This window comes from Oncorhynchus keta, chromosome 14 (genome assembly GCF_023373465.1).
Source record: "Oncorhynchus keta strain PuntledgeMale-10-30-2019 chromosome 14, Oket_V2, whole genome shotgun sequence".
Taxonomy (NCBI): Eukaryota; Metazoa; Chordata; class Actinopteri; order Salmoniformes; family Salmonidae; genus Oncorhynchus; species Oncorhynchus keta.
In genome coordinates, this window is record NC_068434.1 from 7,008,780 (window position 1) to 7,035,892 (window position 27,113).

The 27,113-nt window shown below is 40.8% G+C and overlaps 1 protein-coding gene across 1 annotated transcript in view; it reads right to left on the reverse strand.

Moving 5' to 3' along the window:
* Window positions 1–27,113, reverse strand: part of LOC118379522 (anthrax toxin receptor 2-like) — a 142,675-nt gene that overhangs the window by 81,542 nt on the left and 34,020 nt on the right. Inside the window, exons 9-11 of the mRNA XM_052460929.1 lie at window positions 24,430–24,499; window positions 6,997–7,075; window positions 6,019–6,114 (exon numbers count right to left, since the gene is read on the reverse strand). Of these exons, the coding sequence (XP_052316889.1) occupies window positions 6,019–6,114; window positions 6,997–7,075; window positions 24,430–24,499 (245 nt within the window). The remainder of the gene's footprint in view (window positions 1–6,018; window positions 6,115–6,996; window positions 7,076–24,429; window positions 24,500–27,113) is intronic.

The following is a 27,113-nucleotide window of genomic DNA, read 5'->3' on the forward strand; positions in this document are numbered from 1 at the left end:
TACTGTATTATCTACATAGCTCATTCTAATATTTATACTGTGTACTGTATTCTCATTCTAATATTTATACTGTATACTGTATTATCTACATAGCTCATTCTAACATTTATACTGTATACTGTATTCTCATTCTAATATTTATACTGTATACTGTATTATCTACATAGCTCATTCTAATATTTATACTGTATACTGTATACTCATTCTAATATTTATACTGTATACTGTATACTGTATTCTCCACATAGCTCATTCTAATATTTATACTGTATGCTGTATTCTCATTCTAATATTTATACTGTATACTGTATTCTCATTCTAATATTTATACTGTATAATGTATACTGTATTCTCATTCTAATATTTATACTGTATACTGTATACTGTATTCTCATTCTAATATTTATACTGTATACTGTATACTGTATACTGTATTATCATTCTAATATTTATACTGTATACTGTATACTGTATTCTCATTCTAATATTTATACTGTATACTGTATACTGTATTCTCATTCTAATATTTATACTGTATACTGTATACTGTATTCTCATTCTAATATTTATACTGTATACTGTATTCTCATTCTAATATTTATACTGTATACTGTATTCTCATTCTAATATTTATACTGTATACTGTATTCTCATTCTAATATTTATACTGTATACTGTATACTGTATTCTCATTCTAATATTTATACTGTATACTGTATACTGTATTCTCATTCTAATATTTATACTGTATACTGTATACTGTATTCTCATTCTAATATTTATACTGTATACTGTATACTGTATTCTCATTCTAATATTTATACTGTATACTGTATTCTCATTCTAATATTTATACTGTATACTGTATTCTCATTCTAATATTTATACTGTATACTGTATACTGTATTCTCATTCTAATATTTATACTGTATACTGTATTCTCATTCTAATATTTATACTGTATACTGTATTCTCATTCTAATATTTATACTGTATACTGTATTCTCATTCTAATATTTATACTGTATACTGTATACTGTATTCTCATTCTAATATTTATACTGTATACTGTATACTGTATTCTCATTCTAATATTTATACTGTATACTGTATACTGTATTCTCATTCTAATATTTATACTGTATACTGTATACTGTATTCTCATTCTTATATTTATACTGTATACTGTATTCTCATTCTAATATTTATACTGTATACTGTGTGTTTGTGTGTGTGTTGCATGCGTGTGTGTGTGTGTGTTTGTGTGTGTTGCATGCGTGTGTGTGTGTGTTTGTGTGTGTTGCATGCGTGTGTGTGTGTGTTTGTGTGTGTTGCATGCGTGTGTGTGTGTGTGTTGCATGCGTACGTGTGTGTGTGTTTGTGTGTGTGTGTGTGTGTTGCATGCATACGTGTGTGTATGTGTGTTGCATGCGTACGTGTGTGTGGATACTGGATACCTAACCATCTGCCATACACCCTGAGCAGGCCCAAAGCTGCAACACCAACACCAGGTTCCACCAACCAATCACAGCCACTCATAGGCATCATCCCCACACGGACCCCATTTTATGGTCCAATTAGAGTAGCTGACGCTAATCCCATTCATTTTTTTTTTAAACTCTGCATTTTTTTATTTTTTATTTAACATTCATGTTGAGTCAAGCTGTTTCTGCGTAATATTGTGACAGTGTGTCTGCGGCAGGTAGAATATATAGTCACATTTAAAATGACGCACGTTCATTTAGGGGGGAAAAATGAACCTATTTGAGAGGAATGCTGTGAAGGTAATCCCCATAAAGGATTGGCCACAGTGATTACCAGAGAATATTACTCCACAGTGTAAATACTGTACGTGTTGAAGTTTATCCGACAGGAACTGTGACAACGTCACAAGGTAAAAGGCTGGTCGAGGTCATAGCAGGAGAGAAACTCAATTCAAACCTCTAAGCCAGTAGACCCTTGTGTCTGACTGACAGCATCAGATATAATATCTCACTGTTAATCAATTAAATTCATCTAGAATCTTCCGTTTCTCTCTTAGCCCACGACCACACCGCCCATACATTCCCGGAGGACTTTACAACCACAGACTCCCTTTAAAACCACAGACTCCCTTTAAAACCACAGACTCCCTTTACAACCACAGACTCCCTTTAAAACCACGGACTCCCTTTACAACCACAGACTTCCTTTAAAACCACAGACTCACTTTACAACCACAGACTCCCTTTACAACCACAGACTCCCTTTACAACCACAGACTCCATTTAAAACACTGGTGTGTACAAGATCAACATATCAGGGTGGGGTGTAGTTCATATCAGGGTGGGGTGTAGTTCATATCAGGGTGGGGTGTAGTTCATATCAGGGTGGGGTGTAGTTCATATCAGGGTGGGGTGTAGTTCATATCAGGGTGGGGTGTAGTTCACATCAGGGTGGGGTGTAGTTCATATCAGGGTGGGGTGTAGTTCATATCAGGGTGGGGTGTAGTTCATATCAGGGTGGGGTGTAGTTCATATCAGGGTGGGGTGTAGTTCTGTGTTCCTATAAACATAAATAAAGGTTTAATTCACTGCCTGTATGACCTTGTGCCTGGCAGGGTTCCATGTGGGAAGGAGAGAGAGATTGTGTGTGTGTGTGTGTGTGTGTGTGTGTGTGTGTGTGTGTGTGTGTGTGTGTGTGTGTGTGTGTGTGTGTGTGTGTGTGTGTGTGTGTGTGTGTGTGTGTGTGTGTGTGAAGCATGCAATAAGTACGTGTGTTCCCATCTGTGTATCTGAGTGTGTATGGGGCCCATCCTGCTGAAGCCCTGAAAGCCTTGAAACCCAGCTGAAACCTGGCAGACTGGGGGTTGAAATATTAACAACCAACACATGGCCTCCTCCTCCTCTCCTCCTCTCCTCCTCTCCTCCTCCTCCTCCTCCTCCTCTCCTCCTCTCCCTCTGTCCCCAGGTCCCTGAAGGAGAGCCGCAGTAGATTCAGCACCAAGACAAACACAGCGCCGGCCAGACATCCTGCAGGAGCTTTACATTCTAATGCCTTTGTTGGTATTCCAGAATATGCTTCCATGTCACCCTGGACGGGCTCCCAGTGTTCTCCTGAGGGTCTCAAACAGAGGTGAGGCATATTATTATTGGTAGTAATATGTATTATTTGGAGGCTGTTGGTGATGGCATAATGGTATATTTCTATATTGGTGATGGTATAATGGTATATTATCCATATTGGTGATGTTATAATGGTATATTATCCATATTGGTGATGGTATAATGGTATATTTCTATATTGGTGATGGCATAATGGTATATTTCCATATTGGTGATGGCATAATGGTATATTTCTATATTGGTGATGGTATATAGAATATATTATCCATATTGGTGATGGTATAATGGTATATTTATGTATTGGTGATGGTATAATGGTATATTATCCATATTGGTGATGGTATAATGGTATATTTCTATATTGGTGATGGCATAATGGTATATTTCCATATTGGTGATGGCATAATGGTATATTTCTATATTGGTGATGGTATATAGAATATATTATCCATATTGGTGATGGTATAATGGTATATGTCTGTATTGGTGATGGTATAATGGTATATTTCTATATTGGTGATGGTATAATGGTATATGTCTGTATTGGTGATGGTATAATGGTATATTTCTATATTGGTGATGGTATAATGGTATATTATCCATATTGGTGATGGCATAATTGTATATTTCTATATTGGTGATGGTATAATGGTTTATTTCCATATTGGTGATGGTATAATGGTTTATTTCCATATTGGTGATGGTATAATGGTATATTTCCGTATTGGTGATGGTATAATGGTATATTCTCATATTGGTGATGGTATAATGGTATATGTCTGTATTGGTGATGGCATAATGGTATATGTCTGTATTGGGGATGGCATAATGGTATATTTCTGTATTGGTGATGGTATAATGGTATATTATCCATATTGGTGATGGTATAATGGTATATTTCTATATTGGTGATGGCATAATGGTATATTTCCATATTGGTGATGGCATAATGGTATATTTCTATATTGGTGATGGTATAATGGTATATTATCCATATTGGTGATGGTATAATGGTATATGTCTGTATTGGTGATGGTATAATGGTATATTTCTATATTGGTGATGGTATAATGGTATATGTCTGTATTGGTGATGGTATAATGGTATATTTCTATATTGGTGATGGTATAATGGTATATTATCCATATTGGTGATGGCATAATTGTATATTTCTATATTGGTGATGGTATAATGGTTTATTTCCATATTGGTGATGGTATAATGGTATATTATCCATATTGGTGATGGCATAATGGTATATTTCTATATTGGTGATGGTATAATTACAGTAGTGAATCATTTAGCAGACTCTCTTATCCAGAGCCACTACAGTAGTGAATCATTTAGCAGACTCTCTCATCCAGAGACACTACAGTAGTGAATCATTTAGCAGACTCTCTCATCCAGAGACACTACAGTAGTGAGTCATTTAACAGACTCTCTCATCCACAGCCACTACAGTAGTGAATCATTTAGCAGACTCTCTCATCCAGAGCCACTACAGTAGTGAATCATTTAGCAGACTCTCTCATCCAGAGCCACTACAGTAGTGAGTCATTTAACAGACTCTCTCATCCACAGCCACTACAGTAGTGAGTCATTTAATAGACTCTTATCCAGAGCCACTTACAGGAGCAGTTAGGGCTGTGTCTTTCTCAAGGGCACATCGACAGGTTTGGGGATTCGTACCAGTGACCTTTCAGTTACTGGACCAACTCTCTTAACCGCAAGGCGTTCTACAAGTCCTGAAACTATCACCTGGTCATTGTGGGCTTTAAATGGTTAAGTGAAGAGAGAGAGAGAGAGAGAGAGAGAGAGAGAGAGAGAGAGAGAGAGAGAGAGAGAGAGAGAGAGAGAGAGAGAGAGAGAGAGAGAGAGAGAGAGAGAGAGAGAGAGAGAGAGAGAGAGAGAGAGAGAGAGAGAGAGAGAGAGAGAGAGAGAGAGAGAGAGAGAGAGAGAGAGAGAGAGAGAGAGAGAGAGAGAGAGAGAGAGAGAGAGAGATGTGGACTGGGTTCTGGAGGGGGCGTTGTCATGGTGATGATAAACCATTGAGAATCCATGAGCTATATATCGTAAAAGATGAAAACACGACATATGATATAGCCTACATTTGATATTTTAAAAAAAAGAAACACGAGAAGGAGAATAGAAAAATCTGACCACAAAAAAAAATTAAAAAAGGAATGAAGAGAACTTTGATTAGTGGAAGATCGGAATCCAGATACGGAATGTGGTACCGACCACAGAGTTAAAAACATATATATTGCTATGGTTACTACTTCCGGTTCACTTCCTGTTTGAGGCTCTTCCTCTGGGGCGCTTTGCTGGCAGGCAGCAGGCAGGGCAGGGCGTATGAGGTCAAACAGAGAGGTGAAGAAAAGCTTAACAATGGAGCTGCCATCCTGCCAATGCCCACCACCTCATCTCAGCTGAGCTCCTGAACAATGCACAGCTGTTCGTGACTGGCCTGTCTGTGGTGGTTGGGAGGGGAGGGGCTTTGGGAGGGAGAGAGAGAGAGAGAGAGAGAGAGAGGGAGAGAGAGAGAGAGAGAGATGCTGCTGGGGTACAGTTATGGTAATATATTTTCTCTCTGGGTTTGATTTTCTTTCGGGTTCGTGTTTACTCTGTCCTGTAACCTTTATTCATACAGTTTATGCTCATTGAGGTAAAATCTCTATTGCAACAGACTTTTAGTTAAGAGGGACATTCTGGTTCACAGGAAGGACACATTTAAAAGATTACTTCAAAATACACAAAGACAACATCCAGAGTAATGAAGTAGTGTTTTCGTAGTGTCATCAACAAAACATTTCCATAAAGTTCTGCATTTTCAGTCCAGATTAAGCCCAAGGGGCAGGAACATACCTGTGTTTCGTGTTATTACCTACGCCATGAACAGTGTGGTAGGACTCACCACGGTGCAGCAGAGAGGCCAGAACCACCAAGCAGTTACCAACGCTGCCAGTAACAACAGCACCAGGAAGACGATGGCTACAGCGACGCCGTCCGACTGACAGAGAGACAATAATACACATGTTAGATACACACACACACACACACACACACACACACACACACACACACACACACACACACACACACACACACACACACACACACACACACACACACACACACACACACACACACACACACACACACGTTAGACACACGTTATACACACACACGTTAGACACATGTTACACACACACACACACGTTAGATACATACACACACGTTAGATACACACACACACACGTTATACACACACACACACACACACACACACACACACACACACACACACACACACACACACACACACACACACACACACACACACACACACACACACACACACACACACACACACACACACACGTTAGACACATGTTAGACACACACACACACACACACACACACAAACACGTTAGACACACGTTATACACACACACACACACATGTTAGACACACACAAACACATTATACACACACACAAACACGTTAGACACACGTTATACACACACACACACACATGTTAGACACACACACACACGTTAGACACATGTTAGACACACACACACACGTTAGACACATGTTAGACACACACACAAGTTAGACACACACACACATACACACAAACACGTTAGACACACGTTGTACACACACACACACACACACGTTATACACACACACGTTAGACACACGTTAGACACATACACACAGTACAACAGTAGATAAACACACAAACATTAAACGTTTTAATGAACGAGTGGATATAGATAGTAGATGCAGACAGTTTTAGACCTTGTACATAAGGTAAATGCATTTAAATACTGTAGACAGAAACAATAATAAAGATTGTTAAAAGCATAACAGAAGGTAAACTCACACATGTTGAGGCGTGGATGGTGAAGGCACTAGAGATGAAGGATTTCCCATGGTTCAGACTGATCAGCACATCCATCGACCTGGAAACACACAACGTTAACCCCATCGACCTGGAAACACACAACGTTAACCCCATCGACCTAGAAACACACAACGTTAACCCCATCGACCTGGAAACACACAACGTTAACCCCATCGACCTGGAAACACACAACGTTAACCCCATCGACCTGGAAACACACAACGTTAACCCCATCGACCTGGAAACACACAACGTTAACCCCATCGACCTAGAACCACACAACGTTAACCCCATCGACCTGGAAACACACAACGTTAACCCCATCGACCTGGAAACACACAACGTTAACCCCATCGACCTGGAAACACACAACGTTAACCCCATCGACCTAGAACCACACAACGTTAACCCCATCAACCTGGAAACACACAACGTTAACCCCATCGACCTAGAAACACACAACGTTAACCCCATCGACCTAGAAACACACAACGTTAACCCCATCGACCTGGAAACACACAACGTTAACCCCATCGACCTGGAAACACACAACGTTAACCCCATCGACCTGGAAACACACAACGTTAACCCCATCGACCTGGAAACACACAACGTTAACCCCATCGACCTGGAAACACACAACGTTAACCCCATCGACCTAGAAACACACAACGGAAACACACACAACGTTAACCCCATCGACCTAGAAACACACAACGTTAACCCCATCGAAACACACCTAACCCCAGAAACACACAACCGTAACCCCATCGACCTGGAAAACACAACCCCATCGACCTAGAAACACACAACGTTAACCCCATCGACCTGGAAACACACAACGTTAACCCCATCGACCTAGAAACACACAACGAAACACACAACGTTAACCCCATAGACCTAGAACCACACAACGTTAACCCCATCGACCTAGAACCACACAACGTTAACCCCATCGACCTAGAACCACACAACGTTAACCCCATAGACCTGGAAACACACAACGTTAACCCCATCGACCTAGAACCACACAACGTTAACCCCATCGACCTAGAAACACACGTCGTCAACGCTACAAAAAGACTAGGGCCCTGTTGAGATGAAGTGTATTATATAGGGGATAAGCTGTCGATTGGCTGGGCCCTGGTCAGATGAAGTGTACTATATAGGGGATAAGCTGTCGATTGGCTGGGCCCTGGTCAGATGAAGTGTACTATATAGGGGATAAGCTGTCGATTGGCTGGGCCCTGGTCAGATGAAGTGTACTATATAGGGGATAAGCTGTCGATTGGCTGGGCCCTGGTCAGATGAAGTGTACTATATAGGGGATAAGCTGTCGATTGGCTGGGCCCTGTTCAGATGAAGTGTACTATATAGGGGATAAAGCTGCCGATTGGCTGGGCCCTGTTCAGATTAAGTGTACTATATAGGGGATAAAGCTGCCGATTGGCTGGGCCCTGATCAGATGAAGTGTACTATAAAGGAATAAAGCTGCCGATTGGCTGGGCCCTGGTCAGATGAAGTGTACTATATAGGGGATAAAGCTGCCGATTGGCTGGGCCCTGGTCAGATGAAGTGTACTATATAGGGGATAAAGCTGCCGATTGGCTGGGCCCTGGTCAGATGAAGTGTACTATATAGGGGGGTTTGGCTGGGCCCTGGTCAGATGAAGTGCACCTAGGGGATACAAGCTGCCGATTGGCTGGGCCCTGGTCAGATGAAGTGTACTATATAGGGGATAAAGCTGCCGATTGGCTGGGCCCTGGTCAGATGAAGTGTACTATATAGGGGATAAGCTGTCGATTGGCTGGGCCCTGGTCAGATGAAGTGTACTATATAGGGGATAAGCTGTCGATTGGCTGGGCCCTGGTCAGATGAAGTGTACTATATAGGGGATAAGCTGTCGATTGGCTGGGCCCTGTTCAGATGAAGTGTACTATATAGGGGATAAAGCTGCCGATTGGCTGGGCCCTGTTCAGATGAAGTGTACTATATAGGGGATAAAGCTGCCGATTGGCTGGGCCCTGGTCAGATGAAGTGTACTATATAGGGGATAAAGCTGCCGATTGGCTGGGCCCTGGTCAGATGAAGTGTACTATATAGGGGATAAAGCTGCCGATTGGCTGGGCCCTGTTCAAATGAAGTGTACTATATAGGGGATAAAGCTGCCGATTGGCTGGGCCCTGTTCAGATGAAGTGTACTATATAGGGGATAAAGCTGCCGATTGGCTGGGCCCTGGTCAGATGAAGTGTACTATATAGGGGATAAGCTGTCGATTGGCTGGGCCCTGGTCAGATTAAGTGTACTATATAGGGGATAAAGCTGCCGATTGGCTGGGCCCTGTTCAGATGAAGTGTACTATATAGGGGATAAAGCTGCCGATTGGCTGGGCCCTGTTCAGATGAAGTGTACTATATAGGGGATAAAGCTGCCGATTGGCTGGGCCCTGTTCAAATGAAGTGTACTATATAGGGGATAAAGCTGCTGATTGGCTGGGCCCTGTTCAGATGAAGTGTACTATATAGGGGATAAAGCTGCCGATTGGCTGGGCCCTGATCAGATGAAGTGTACTATATAGGGGATAAAGCTGCCGATTGGCTGGGCCAATTAAAAGCCTAATGATGAACGGCAGAGCTATTTCCATATGTCTATTACACCACGTCCCATTAACCATTATCTTTAATGAGAACCCAGGAGCAGGAAACGGAACCAAACGCCTGAAATCACCCCCACCACCACCACCCCGTCCCACCAACAGGTGACAGGTGAGCGGGCACCTGACCATCTATCCTCCTGTAACTCCAACAGATGAGCGGTCACCTGACCATCTATCCTCCAACAGATGAGCGGTCACCTGACCGTCTGTCCTCCTGTAACTCCAACAGATGAGCGGTCACCTGACCATCTATCCTCCTGTAACTCCAACAGATGAGCGGTCACCTGACCGTCTGTCCTCCTGTCCGCTGCTACGGCACTGGGTAAGAAATAGACCTGACCTCAAATTCACTCTTTATGTCACCTTTCCTATTTCCACAAGTAGCCGTTTACACTCGCACTGACAAGCAGTAACACGCTATACATGAGGTCAGAGGTCAGTGACTGTACAGTAACATGTTATACATGAGGTCAGAGGTCAGTGACTGTACAGTAACATGCTATCAATGAGGTCAGAGGTCAGTGGCTGTACAGTAACATGCTATACGTGAGGTCAGAGGTCAGTGTCTGTACAGTAACATGTTATACATGAGGTCAGAGGTCAGTGACTGTACAGTAACATGCTATCAATGAGGTCAGAGGTCAGTGGCTGTACAGTAACATGCTATCAATGAGGTCAGAGGTCAGTGACTGTACAGTAACATGCTATACATGAGGTCAGAGGTCAGTGACTGTACAGTAACATGCTATACGTGAGGTCAGAGGTCAGTGTCTGTACAGTAACATGTTATACATGAGGTCAGAGGTCAGTGTCTGTACAGTAACATGCTATCAATATAGGTGACGTCAGAGCTCAGTAATACACCTGTTGTATTCAGAATTTCACTGTAAGGTCTACTACACCTGTTGTATTCAGCATTTCACTGTAAGGTCTACTACACCTGTTGTATTCAGCATTTCACTGTAAGGTCTACTACACCTGTTGTATTCAGCATTTCACTGTAAGGTCTCCTACACCTGTTGTATTCAGCATTTCACTGTAAGGTCTACTACACCTGTTGTATTCAGCATTTCACTGTAAGGTCTACTACAACTGTTGTATTCAGCATTTCACTGTAAGGTCTACTACACCTGTTGTATTCGGCATTTCACTGTAAGGTCTACTACACCTGTTGTATTCAGCATTTCACTGTAAGGTCTACTACACCTGATGTATTCGGCATTTCACTGTAAGGTCAACTACACCTGTTGTATTCAGCATTTCACTGTAAGGTCTACTACACCTGTTGTATTCAGCATTTCACTGTAAGGTCTACTACACCTGTTGTATTCAGCATTTCACTGTAAGGTCTACTACACCTGTTGTATTCAGCATTTCACTGTAAGGTCTACTACACCTGATGTATTCGGCATTTCACTGTAAGGTCTACTACACCTGATGTATTCGGCATTTCACTGTAAGGTCAACTACACCTGTTGTATTCAGCATTTCACTGTCAGGTCTACTACACCTGTTGTATTCAGCATTTCACTGTGAGGTCTACCTGTTGTATTCAGCATTTCACTGTGAGGTCTACTACACCTGTTGTATTCGGCATTTCACTGTAAGGTCTACTACACCTGTTGTATTCGGCATTTCACTGTGAGGTCTACTACACCTGTTGTATTCGGCACATGTTTCTAATGCAATTTGATTTGATTTGATTAAGGAGGGGCTGTGTCTGTGACATGTCCTGCTGCAGAGTGACGTTTCCATAACCTAGTGACAGGCCTCCTCGCAATATGTTTAACCATGAATAATTCACCCTCCTAAATTTCCCCCGTCTTTAAGGAAATGTTGGAAAGCCATTAGTGGCTCCGATGTCAGCTGGTCCAGCTGTGTCGCATCACTAGCGCTTAGCGTCACGTCGAACGACGAGGCGCTCTGACAGAAGCCCCTCGACAAGGAGCCCACTAGAGTGGAGAGAGAGAAAGAGTTTCCACATCCCAGTTCAGAGATCTCCAATGACCAGACCCGGGTTCAAATACTAGTTGAAATCTTTCAAATACTTTGAGTGTTTACTTTAACCTGCCTGGAGTGCCAGATGGGCGGGGTTTACCATTTTGGGACTTTTCTATTGGTCCATTAAGACAGGCAAGCTAAATCAAGTCCAGAAAATACTGATTTCAAATAGTAGTTGAACCCCCAGGTCTTTCTCTATATTCCAGAAGAGGTCTGACATGTCAGCCATGTCTTCCCTGTGTCAGTTTCTACAGGGTGTTAGAGTGATCCCTAAATGATCACCTGCTCATTCTACCTCTATTACATTGCCCCTCTCATCTCCTATCTATTCAGACATAACCCCAACTCAACCCTCTCATCTCCCATCTATACAGACATAACCTCAACTCAACCCTCTCATCTCCCATCTATACAGACATAACCTCAACTCAACCCTCTCATCTCCCATCTATTCAGACATAACCCCAACTCAACCCTCTCATCTCCCATCTATTCAGACATAACCTCAACTCAACCCTCTCATCTCCCATCTATACAGACATAACCCCAACTCAACCCTCTCATCTCCCATCTATACAGACATAACCTCAACTCAACCCTCTCATCTCCCATCTATACAGACATAACCTCAACTCAACCCTCTCATCTCCCATCTATACAGACATAACCTCAACTCAACCCTCTCATCTCCCATCTATACAGACATAACCCCAACTCAACCCTCTCATCTCCCATCTATACAGATATAACCCCAACTCAAACCTCTCATCTCCCATCTATACAGACATAACCTCAACTCAACCCTCTCATCTCCCATCTATACAGACATAACCCCAACTCAACCCTCTCATCTCCCATCTATACAGACATAACCCCAACTCAACCCTCTCATCTCCCATCTATACAGACATAACCTCAACTCAACCCTCTTATCTCCCATCTATACAGACATAACCTCAACTCAACCCTCTCATCTCCCATCTATACAGACATAACCTCAACTCAACCCTCTCATCTCCCATCTATACAGACATAACCTCAACTCAACCCTCTTATCTCCCATCTATACAGACATAACCTCAACTCAACCCTCTCATCTCCCATCTATACAGACATAACCCCAACTCAACCCTCTCATCTCCCATCTATACAGACATAACCTCAACTCAACCCTCTCATCTCCCATCTATACAGACATAACCCCAACTCAACCCTCTCATCTCCCATCTATACAGATATAACTCTGGCTCAATTTCACAGCTGGAGCCCTGTCGTCAACTGTCACTCCCGCGCCAAAAAAACGGGGAGAAATGTACAAGTGTGAATTATTCAGGTTTGAACATATTGTGAGGATGCCTGTCACTAACCTCAACTCAACCCATCTATGCAGTTTGACATGTGAAAATCGTGTTGTCACATGTTAACACCACCTTTCACATGTTAAACACCACCTTTCACATGTTAAACACCACCTTTCACATGTTAAACACCACCTTTCACATGTTAAACACCACCTTTCACATGTTAAACACCACCTTTCACATGTTAAACACCACCTTTCAGATGTTAAACACCACCTTTCACATGTTAAACACCACCTTTCACATGTTAAACACCACCTTTCACATGTTAAACACCACCTTTCACATGTTAAACACCACCTTACACATGTTAAACACCACCTTTCACATGTTAAACACCACCTTTCACATGTTAAACACCACCTTTCACATGTTAAACACCACCTTTCACATGTTAAACACCACCTTTCACATGTTAAACACCACCTTTCACATGTTAACACCACCTTTCACATGTTAAACACCACCTTCACATGTTAAACACCACCTTTCACATGTTAAACACCACCTTTCACATGTTAAACACCACCTTTCACATGTTACATTAAACACCACCTTACACATGTTAACACCACCTTTCACATGTTAAACACCACCATGTTAAACACACCTTTCATGTTAAACACCACCTTTCACATGTTAAACACCACCTTACACATGTTAAACACCACCTTTCACATGTTAAACACCACCTTTCACACATTAAACACCACCTTTCACATGTTAAACACCACAGATGTTTTCACATGTTCAATGTTAAACACCACCTTCCACATGTTAAACACCACTTCAAAAACAAATATCTCATAGTTTAAACACCATTTACACACGTTACGTCAACAGACTATTTTAAAGACCAAGTTACATGTTAAAACACACATGTTAAATATTAAACCACGGACATGTTGAAATATTAGATGAATATGACATGTGAAATATTAGAATATGACATGTTAAAATATTAGAATATGACATGTGAAATATTAGAATACCTTGACATGTTAAATATTAGAATATGACATGTTAAATATTAGAATATGACATGTTGAAATATTAGAATATGACATGTTAAAATATTAGAATATGTTAAAATATTAGAATATGACATGTGAAATATTAGAATAAGACATGTGAAATATTAGAATACGACATGTTAAATATTAGAATATGACATGTGAAATATTAGAATATGACATGTGAAATATTAGATATGATATGACATGTTGAAATATTAGAATATGACATGTGAAATATTAAAGAATATGACATGTTAAAATATTAGAATATGACGTGAAATATTACAATATGACATGTTAAAATATTAGAATATGACATGTGAAATATTAGAATATGACGTGAAATATTAGAATATGACATGTGAAATATTAGAATATGACATTGAAATATTAGAATATGACATGTGAAATATTAGAATATGACATGTTAAATATTAGAATATGACGTGAAATATTAGAATAAGACATGTGAAATATTAGAATATGACATGTTAAATATTAGAATATGACATGTTAAATATTAGAATATGACATGTGAAATATTCACATATTAAATATGACATGTTAAATATTAGAATATGACGTGAAATATTAGAATATGACATGTGAAATATTAAAATATGACATGCTGAAATATTAGAATATGACGTGAAATATTAGAATATGACATGTGAAATATTAGAATATGACATGTGAAATATTAGAATATGACATGTGAAATATTAGAATATGACATGTTAAAATATTAGAATATGACATGTTAAATATTACAATAAACACCACCTTGAAATATTACACCATACGACATGTTAAATATTAGAATATGACATGTTAAATATTAGAATATGACATGTGAAATATTAGAATATGACATGTTGAAATATTAGAATATGACATGTGAAATATTAGAATATGACGTGAAATATTAGAATAAGACATGTGAAATATTAGAATATGACATGTGAAATATTAGAATATGACATGTGAAATATTACACATGAATATGACGTGAAATATTAGAATATGACATGTGAAATATTAGAATATGACATGTGAAATATTAGAATATGACGTGAAATATTAGAATATGACATGTGAAATATTAGAATATGACATGTGAAATATTAGAATATGACGTGAAATATTAGAATACGACATGTTGAAATATTAGAATATGACACCTTTGAAATATTACAATATGACATGTGAAATATTAGAATACACCAATATGACACATGAAATATTAGAATACATGTGTGAAATATTAGAATATGACATGTTAAATATTAGAATATGACGTGAAATATTAGAATACGACATGTTAAATATTAGAATACCACCTTTGAAATATTAAACAATATGACATGTGAAATATTAGAATATGACATGTGAAATATTAGAATATGACATGTTGAAATATTAGACATAAACACCACCTTACACATGTTAGAATATGACTTGAAATATTAGAATATGACATGTTAAATATTAGAATATGACGTGAAATATTAGAATACGACATGTGAAATATTAGAATACACGTGAAATATTACAATATGACATGTGAAATATTAGAATATGACGTGAAATATTAGAATATGACATGTGAAATATTAGAATATGACGTGAAATATTACAATATGACATGTGAAATATTAGAATATGACATGTTGAAATATTAGAATATGACATGTGAAATATTAGAATATAGACATATTGAAATGTTAAATATTAGAATATGACATGTGAAAATATTAGAATATGACATGTGAAATATTAGAATATGAAATATTAGAATATGACATGTGAAATATTAGAATATGACATGTGAAATATTAGAATATGACATGTGAAATATTAGAATATGAAATATTAGAATATGACATGTGAAATATTAGAATATGAAATATTAGAATATGACATGTGAAATATTAGAATATGACATGTGAAATATTAGAATATGAAATATTAGAATATGAAATATTAGAATATGACATGTGAAATATTAGAATATGACATGTGAAATATTAGAATATGACATGTGAAATATTAGAATATGACATGTGAAATATTAGAATATGACATGTGAAATATTAGAATATGAAATATTAGAATATGACATGTGAAATATTAGAATATGACATGTGAAATATTAGAATATGAAATATTAGAATATGAAATATTAGAATATGACATGTGAAATATTAGAATATGACATGTGAAATATTAGAATATGAAATATTAGAATATGACATGTGAAATATTAGAATATGACATGTGAAATATTAGAATATGACATGTGAAATATTAGAATATGACATGTGAAATATTAGAATATGACATGTGAAATATTAGAATATGACATGTGAAATATTAGAATATGACATGTGAAATATTAGAATATGACATGTGAAATATTAGAATATGACATGTGAAATATTAGAATATGACATGTGAAATATTAGAATATGAAATATTAGAATATGACATGTGAAATATTAGAATATGACATGTGAAATATTAGAATATGACATGTGAAATATTAGAATATGACATGTGAAATATTAGAATATGAAATATTAGAATATGACATGTGAAATATTAGAATATGACATGTGAAATATTAGAATATGACATGTGAAATATTAGAATATGACATGTGAAATATTAGAATATGACATGTGAAATATTAGAATACGACATGTGAAATATTAGAATATTGAATATGACATGTGAAATATTAGAAATGACATGTGAAATATTAGAATATGACATGTGAAATATTAGAATATGACATGTGAAATATTAGAATATGACATGTGAAATATTAGAATATGACATGTGAAATATTAGAATACCACATGTGAAATATTAGAATATGACATGTGAAATATTAGAAATGACATGTGAAATATTAGAAATGACATGTGAAATATTAGAATATGACATGTGAAATATTAGAATACCACATGTGAAATATTAGAATATGACATGTGAAATATTAGAATATGACATGTGAAATATTAGAAATGACATGTGAAATATTAGAAACCACATGTGAAATATTAGAATATGACATGTGAAATAATAGAATATGACATGTGAAATATTAGAATATGACATGTGAAATATTAGAATATGACATGTGAAATATTAGAAATATGACATGTGAAATATTAGAAAACCACATGTTGAAATATTAGAATATGACATGTGAAATATTAGAATAGGAAATGACATGTGAAATATTAGAATATGACATGTGAAATATTAGAATATGACATGTGAAATATTAGAAAATGACATGTGAAATATTAGAAACCACATGTGAAATATTAGAATACCACATGTGAAATATTAGAAATGACATGTGAAATATTAGAAACCACATGTGAAATATTAGAAAACCACATGTGAAATATTAGAAACCACATGTGAAATATTAGAAACCACATGTGAAATATTAGAAACCACATGTGAAATAATAGGAAATGAAATGTCTGAATCATGTGGAAAATCCATTAGATAACATGTGAAATATTAGAATATGACGTGAAATATTTGAATATGACATGAAATATTAAATATGACATGTTTTATTAAAATACCACATTTAAATATTAGAATCTGACAGAAACATTAGAATATGACATGTGAAATATTAGAATATGACAGAAGGAAATATTATATTTATACGATATATTGAAATCTTTATTGATTCGCAGCATTTTTTTGAATATGACGGAAATTTTGAAAACATGTGAAAATTAGATTATGACCTGTTATGTCTCCTAGTTTCCTCTGAACCAATCAAACCAGTCAAATATCTGAATCGCCACTAATGATTTTGCTGTGAAATATTACTTGGTGCATAACAACCAGTATGTTGTTGCATTGATGCAAGGTATTGGTGTGGGGTATTAGGGTGGGGGGCTAATATGGTGAAATATGGTGGAGAGGTGGAGGAATTAGAATATGCCCTGTTTCCAGGCCTGAAACATGCCAATGCACTTACAGTACATACTGTACATAACATAAGGAGATCTATAGGGGCCACATTACACACACTGTAGACCAAAACCAGAGATCACAAAGAGAAATCTATAGGGGCCACATTAGAATACACTGTGAAAGACCAAAACCAGAGATCACAAAGAGATCTATAGGGGCCACATTGACACACACTGTATGACAAAACCAGAGATCACAAAGAGATCTATAGGTTAAACATTACACACACTGTAGACCAAAACCAGAGATCACAAAGAGATCTATATGGGAAACATTACACACACTGTAGACCAAAACCAGAGATCACAAAGAGATCTATAGGGCCCACATTGAACACACTGAATAGACATGTGAAAACCAGAGATCACAAAGAGATCTGACATGGGCCACATTACACACACTGTAGACCAAAACCAGAGATCACAAAGAGATCTAAATCAAATCAAATCAAATCAAATCAAATTTTATTTGTCACATACACATGGTTAGAGATGTTAAATGCGAAGTATTAGAAAATGCTTGAAATTCTAGTTCCGACAATGCAGTGATAAAACAAGTAATGACATGTGAAATATTAGAATTCCAAAATATTGTCTTATACACAGTGAAATATTAGAATATGACATGGAAATATTAGAATATGACATGTGAAATATTGAATAGTGATGGTAAATATTAGAATACAGTGAAATATGAATATGAGTAAATATTAGAATATGAGATGTGAAATATTAGAATATAAACAATGTGAAATATTAAAGTGGCTAGTGAAACATGTGTTACATAAGGATGCAGTCGATGATGTAGAGTACAGTATATACATATGAAATATGAGATGAATAATGTGAAAGGGTAAGTAACATTATATTAGGTAGCATTGTTTAAAGTGGCTAGTGATATATTTACATAATTCCCATCAATTCCCATTATTAAAATGGCATGTGAAAGTTGGGTCAGTGTCAATGACAGTGAAATATTAGAGCAGCCACTCACTGTTAGTGGTGGCTGTTTAACAGTCTGATGGCCTTGAGATAGAAGCTGTGAAATTTTCAGTCTCTCGGTCCCAGCTTTGATGCACCTGAAATACTGACCTCGAAATATCTGGATGATAGCGGGGTGAACAGGCAGTGGTTTAGGTGGTTGATGTCCTTGATGATCTTTATGGCCTTCCTGTAACAACGGGTGGTATAGGTGTCCTGGAGGGCAGGTAGTTTGCCCCCGGTGATGCGTTGTGAAAGTCCTCACTACCCTCTGGAGAGCCTTACGGTTGAGGGCGGAGCAATATTGCCGAAACCCAGGCGGTGATACAGCCCGCCAGGACTCACATTGTGCATCTGTAGAAGTTTGTGAAATTTTGGTGACAAGCCAAATTTCTTCAGCCTCCTGAGGTTGAATAGGCGCTGCTGCCTTCTTCACGAAACGCTGTCAGTGTGAGTGGACCAATTCAGTTTGTCTGTGATGTGTATGCACAGGAACTTAGGAAAACTAGCTACCCTCTCCACTACTGTTCCATCGATGTGGATGGGGTATTCTGCTGTTTCCTGAAGTCCACAATCATCTCCTTAGTTTTGTTGACGTTGAGTGTGAGGTTATTTTCCTGACACCACACTCAGAGGGCCCTTACCTCCTCCCTGAAATAGGCCACATGTGAAATGTTGGTAATCACATGTGACCACTGTTGTGTCGTCCGCAAACTTGATGATTGAATTAGAAACCACATGTGAAATATTAGGAAACCACAGTGTGGTGAACAGGGAGTACAGGAAACCAGAACGCATGTGAAATATTAGAAAACCCATGTGAAATTGAGTAAACCACATGTGGGATGTGAAATATTAGAAACCACATGTGAAACCTGGGGGCGGCCCGTCAGGAAGTCCAGTACCCAAATATTGAAACCACATGGGTAGAAACCCATGTGGTCTCGAAACTTGATGACGAAATATTGGAGGGTACTATGGTGTTGAAAACCGAGCTGTAGTCGATGAACAGCATTCTCACATGGTATTCCTCTTGTCCAGGTGGGTTAGGCAGTGTGCAGTGTGGTTGAGATTGCATCATATTTGTGGACCTATTTGGGCGGTAAAAGCAAATTGGATTAGGGTCTAGGGTGTCAGGTAGGATGGAGGTGATATGGTATATGACTATTTCTCAAAGCACTTCATGATGACGGAAGTGAGTGACGGGGTTTTGTAAAACAGAAATTTATCCTCAGTTACCTTAGCTTTCTCTGGGAACAGGAACAATGGTCAAATATCTTGAAGCATGTGGGAACAGCAGACTTTGCTGTGGATTGATTGAATATGTCCGTAAACACACCAGCCAGCTGGTTGCATTGATGCTCTGAGGGCGGGCTGGGGATGGAAGGTCTGGGCCTGCAGCCTTGCGAGGGTTAACACGTTTAAATGTCTTACTCACCTCGGCTGCAGTGAAGGAGTAGACCGCAAACCGTTGATAACAGGAGATCAGTGGCACTGTATTGTCCTAGACAAAAACCAGGAACACAAAAGATCTATTTAGTCTGCCTGGGAGCAAGACATCCTGGTCCGTGACTGGGCTGGATTTCATCTTGTAGTCCGTGATTGACTGTAGACCAAAACCACATGCCTCTTGTGTCTGGGCCATTGAATTGAGATTCCAAAACCAGTCTCTGTACTGACGCATTAGCTTGTTTAATAGACCAAAACCAGGGAATAGCTGCACTGTTTGTATCTAGTCATGTTGCCAGACACACTTAGACCAAAACCAGATTAAAAGCAGTGGTTAGGCGCCACAGTTTCACACAATGTAGACCAAAATCAATCCACGGTTTCTGGTTAGGGGAATGTTTTTATGTAGACCAAAACCAGAGGAACGAGATCTTCGGGGCCACATTCTAATGAACCAAAACCAGAATCAGCGTATTCGTCAATATTCCCATCTGACCAATACCGAAACATGTCCCAGTCCACGTGATGGACCAAAAGCAGTCAAAGAGTCTATAGGGCTTGGTCTTACACAGCTGTAGACCAAAACCAGCGTGGGAGATCTTGTTTTACATTACACACACTGACCAACACCAGGGAACACAAAAGAGTCATGGTCAGCTTACACACACTTAGACCAACACCAGAGAACACAAAGAGATCTATAGGGCCTTATATTACACACACTGTAGAGTAACAATGATCACAAAGAGATTTTACCACCCCTGGTTACACACACTGTAGACCAAAACCATAAAACACAAAGAGAGTCTTGTTTTCAGATTACACACTTTGTTAAAACACCAGAGAACACAAAGAGATCTATAGGGCCCACGGATAAATGTAGACCAACACCAGAGTTAAATAAAGAGAGCCATCGATGTGTCTGCATGGGGGGATATATACGGCTGTAGACCAACACGAAGAGAACACAAAGAAGATCTATGGGGGCCACATTTGACTGAGGAGACTAAATCAGGTGAACAGAAGGATTTGAGGATATAGGCCAACACCAGAGAACACAAAGAGATCTATAGGGCCCACATTACACACACTGTAGACCAAAACCAGAGATCACAAAGAGATCTATAGGGGCCACATTACACACACTGTAGACCAACACCAGAGAACACAAAGAGATCTATAGGGGCCACATTACACACACTGTAGACCAACACCAGAGATCACAAAGAGATCTATAGGGGCCACATTACACACACTGTAGACCAAAACCAGAGAACACAAAGAGATCTATAGGGGCCACATTACACACACTGTAGACCAAAACCAGAGATCACAAAGAGATCGATAGGGGCCACATTACACACACTGTAGACCAAAATAAAGATAGCTATACTCTATATTCATTCTTCAACTGTTTACCGGCTACCCCCTGTTTACCACCCCCCTATGTTTACCATGCCCCCCTGCTATCGTTCTAACAAGCCGATGCCCCCCTGCTATCGTTCTAACAAGCCGATCGGCCCCCCTGCTATCGTTCTAACAAGCCGATCGCCCCCCGCTATGCTATCGTTCTAACAAGCCGATCGGCCCCCACGGCTGGCTTCAACTCAACACTGACATTGGTGCTTCTGACGAAGCGGAGGCAAACAGATGGACGGAGTCGGAGACAGAACCTTCAGATGTTCCATGATTCCCATGATGCAGTGGGTCAGGAGGGGGGCAGGGATGGGCAGGAAAGGGGATTGTCACAGTAACACGGTGAATTATTTAAATGGAGAGAGTGTGGAGAAGGGAATCGCTGCATCTGTCACACGTCTCTTTAAAGCCCCCTAACCAGATGTGTTTACCCACTACCCCGGCCAACCCCGGCCAACCCCAGCCAGCCCCGGCCAACCCCGGCCAACCTCTGCCAACCCCAGCCAACCCCAGCCAACCCCGGACAACCCCGCCAACCCCGGCCAGCCCTGGCCCGCCCCGGCCAACCCCGGCCAACCCCGGCCAACCCCAGCCAACCCGGCCCGCCCGGCCAACCCCAGCCAACCCCGGACAACCCCGCCAACCCCAGCCAGCCCGGCCAACCCCGGGCCCGCCCGGCCAACCCGGCCAACCCGGCCAACCCCGGCCAGCCCCGCCAACCCGGCCCGCCCGGCCAACCCCGGCCAACCCCGGCCAACCCCAGCCAACCCCAGCCAACCCCGGCCAACCCCAGCCAACCCCAGCCAACCCCAGCCAACCCCGGCCAACCCCAGCACGCTGTACCACGTCTAGCAGGTCTACCTACTTACTGGGTCACCGTGGTCATGCCAACAGTTCATTAAGCGAGACTCTTCAGATGTTCAGGTTCTGTCACAAAGAGTTTCGGAGTAGGAGCGCTGATCTAGGATCCCCTCCTAGTCATCATGGCAGGGAGCCTAGTGGTTAGAGCGTTGGGCCAGTAACCGAAAGGTTGTTCGGTTGAATTCCCCGAGCTGACAAGGTAAAAAAAAATCTGTCGTTCTGCCCCTGAACAAGGCAGTTAACCCCACTGTTCCTAGACCAGTTAACCCCACTGTTCCTAGACCAGTTAACCCACTGTTCCTAGACCAGTTAACCCACTGTTCCTAGACCAGTTAACCCCACTGTTCCTAGACCAGTTAACCCACTGTTCCTAGACCAGTTAACCCACTGTTCCTAGACCAGTTAACCCCACTGTTCCTAGACCAGTTAACCCTCTGTTCCTAGACCAGTTAACCCACTGTTCCTAGACCAGTTAACCCACTGTTCCTAGACCAGTTAACCCACTGTTCCTAGACCAGTTAACCCACTGTTCCTAGACCAGTTAACCCACTGTTCCTAGACCAGTTAACCCACTGTTCCTAGACCAGTTAACCCACTGTTCCTAGACCAGTTAACCCACTGTTCCTAGACCAGTTAACCCACTGTTCCTAGACCAGTTAACCCACTGTTCCTAGACCAGTTAACCCCACTGTTCCTAGACCAGTTAACCCACTGTTCCTAGACCAGTTAACCCACTGTTCCTAGACCAGTTAACCCACTGTTCCTAGACCAGTTAACCCACTGTTCCTAGACCAGTTAACCCACTGTTCCTAGACCAGTTAACCCCACTGTTCCTAGCCAGTTAACCCACTGTTCCTAGACCAGTTAACCCCACTGTTCCTAGACCAGTTAACCCACTGTTCCTAGACCAGTTAACCCACTGTTCCTAGACCAGTTAACCCACTGTTCCTAGACCAGTTAACCCACTAGACCAGTTAACCCCACTGTTCCTAGACCAGTTAACCCACTGTTCCTAGGCCGTCATCGTAAATAAGAATTTGTTCTTAACTGATTTGCTGAGTTAAAAATACAAATTAAACGATGAAACAGGCAAAACTGTTCTGAGATTAGCTCCTTTGAACCTTTGTGAATACGCACCCTGGTCCAGTGTACTCTATCATTAAGGTTACGTCTACATTGAAACTTGAATACCACAGCACAATGGTGCAACACATGTTATCACCAGCAGTTTGGATTATAATCTGAGTGGATGATTGGAGATGGTGTTTACCGTCGAGATTTTTGAGAAGATCGACTCGCTATAAATCTATCAATTTTACGGAACGCAAATAATCTTTCTGAGTTTTGATTATTGCGAAACCGTTTTCCAACTGTAATCGTACTATATATATAGTTTTTAGATTGGATTAGAGAGAGCGTCAGTATCAGGGGTTGTCGTTGCTGATGATTAAACCCATGAGAGAGGAACATTATATATTAGCCCTGCCGTGCCCGCCACACACACACACACACACACACACACACACACACACACACACACACACACACACACACACACACACACACACACACACACACACACACACACACACACACACACACACACACACACACACACACACACACACTTTATAGAACCACCTTCCCATTGGCTACTCACTGTCCGACCTCATACAGCACCGGTGCAGGACACAGGAGATAATCGTTCTGCACAACACTTGGCTTCCTGTCTGGAAAAGAGAATTGAATGAGCCCCCTTGTACACACACACACACAGAGAGACACAGAGAGACACACAGAGACAGGGCCCATTTTAAAAGATTTATAAAAGGCAGACATTTGTCATCAGGAAAAAAGGGGATGAGAGGGGTAGAGGAGAGGAGAGAGGAGTAGAGGGGATGAGAGGGGTAGAGGAAAGGAGAGAGGAGTAGAGGGGATGAGAGGGGTAGAAAGGAGTAGAGAGGATGAGAGGGGTAGAGGAAAGGAGAGAGGAGTAGATAGGAGTAGAGGGGATGAGAGGGGTAGAAAGGAGTAGAGAGGAGTAGAGGGGATGAGAGGGGTAGAGGAAAGGAGAGAGGAGTAGATAGGAGTAGAGGGGATGAGAGGGGTAGAGAGGAGTAGAGAGGAGTAGAGGGGATGAGAGGGGTAGAGGAAAGGAGAGAGGAGTAGATAGGATGAGAGGGGTAGAGAGGAGTAGAGAGGAGTAGAGGTGATGAGAGGGGTAGAGAGGAGTAGAGAGGATGAGAGGGGAAGAAGAGAGGAGAGAGGCGTAGATTAGGAGGAGTAGCAGCCATCTAGATTAGGAGGAGTAGCAGCCATCTAGATTAGGAGGAGTAGTGGCCAAATACATTAGGAGGAGTAGCAGCCATCTAGATTAGAGGGAGTAGCAGCCATCTAGATTAGGAGGAGTAGCAGCCATCTAGATTAGGAGGAGTAGCAGCCATCTAGATTAAGAGGAGTAGCAGCCATCTAGATTAGGAGGAGTAGCAGCCATCTAGATTAAGAGGAGTAGCAGCCATCTAGATTAAGAGGAGTAGCAGCCATCTAGATTAGGAGGAGTAGCAGCCATCTAGATTAAGAGGAGTAGCAGCCATCTAGATTAAGAGGAGTAGCAGCCATCTAGATTAGGAGGAGTAGCAGCCATCTAGATTAGGAGGAGTAGCAGCCATCTAGATTAAGAGGAGTAGCAGCCATCTAGATTAGGAGGAGTAGCAGCCATCTAGATTAAGAGGAGTAGCAGCCATCTAGATTAGGAGGAGTAGCAGCCATCTAGATTAAGAGGAGTAGCAGCCATCTAGATTAGGAGGAGTAGCAGCCATCTAGATTAAGAGGAGTAGCAGCCATCTAGATTAGGAGGAGTAGCAGCCATCTAGATTAGGAGGAGTAGCAGCCATCTAGATTAGGTTTGCTGACAGACTAAATGTTCTCTACTGACTGACACCTGCCAAGCGTCCCTGTCCGGGGAAATGCTTTGTAAGCAGATATAAAACACGTGAAGGCATCTTGTCTATGAGTGGAATCACATTGTGGACAACCTGCTAGCCAGTCAGTAGACGTGACACAACCCCTGGCACAGACAGGACAGGCCTGCTAGTCAGTCAGTAGACGTGTGTGTGTGTGTGTGTGTGTGTGTGTGTGTGTGTGTGTGTGTGTGTGTGTGTGTGTGTGTGTGTGTGTGTGTGTGTGTGTGTGTGTGTGTGTGTGTGTGTGTGTGTGTGTGTGTGTGTGTGTGTGTGTGTGGAAACTATGGAAACTATTTTAATCCACTGCTGAAGAATCAGAAATAACTTTAGAGAGAGAATGAAATGTTCCCCCAAAATGAAGGCTTGGCGAGATGTGGCTAGTTGTGGCTAGATGTGGCTAGTTGTGGCTAGATGTGGCTAGATGTGGCTAGTTGTGGCTAGATGTGGCTAGATGTGGCTAGATGTGTGTGGCTAGATGTGGCTAGATGTGGCTAGATGTGGCTAGTGGCTAGATGGCTAGATGTGGCTAGATGTGGCTAGATGTGGCTAGATGTGGCTAGATGTGGCTAGATGTGGCTAGATGATGTGGCTAGTTGTGGCTAGATGTGGCTAGATGTGGCTAGATGTGGCTAGATGTGGCTAGATGTGGCGAGAGATGTGGCTAGATGTGGCTAGATGTGGCTAGATGTGGCTAGTTGTGGCTAGATGTTGCTAGTTGTGGCTAGATGTGGCTAGATGTGGCTAGATGTGGCTAGTTGTGGCTAGATGTTGCTAGTTGTGGCTAGATGTGGCTAGATGTGGCTAGTTGTGGCTAGATGTGGCTAGATGTGGCTAGATGTGGCTAGTTGTGGCTAGATGTGGCTAGATGTGGCTAGATGTGGCTAGATGTGGCTAGATGTGGCTAGTTGTGGCTAGATGTGGCTAGATGTGGCTAGATGTGGCTAGATGTGGCTAGATGTGGCTAGATGTGGCTAGATGTGGCTAGTTGTGGCTAGATGTGGCTAGTTGTGGCTAGTTGTGGCTAGATGTGGCTAGATGTGGCTAGATGTGGCTAGATGTGGCTAGTTGTGGCTAGATGTGGCTAGATGTGGCTAGTTGTGGCTAGATGATGCTAGATGTGGCTAGTTGTGGCTAGATGTGGCTAGTTGTGGCTAGATGTGGCTAGATGTGGCTAGTTGTGGCTAGATGTGGATAGATGTGGCTAGATGTGGCTAGATGTGGCTAGTTGTGGCTAGATGTGGCTAGTTGTGGCTAGATGTGGCTAGTTGTGGCTAGATGTGGCTAGATGTGTCTAGATGTGGCTAGTTGTGGCTAGATGTGGCTAGATGTGGCTAGATGTGGCTAGTTGTGGCTAGATGTGGCTAGTTGTGGCTAGATGTGG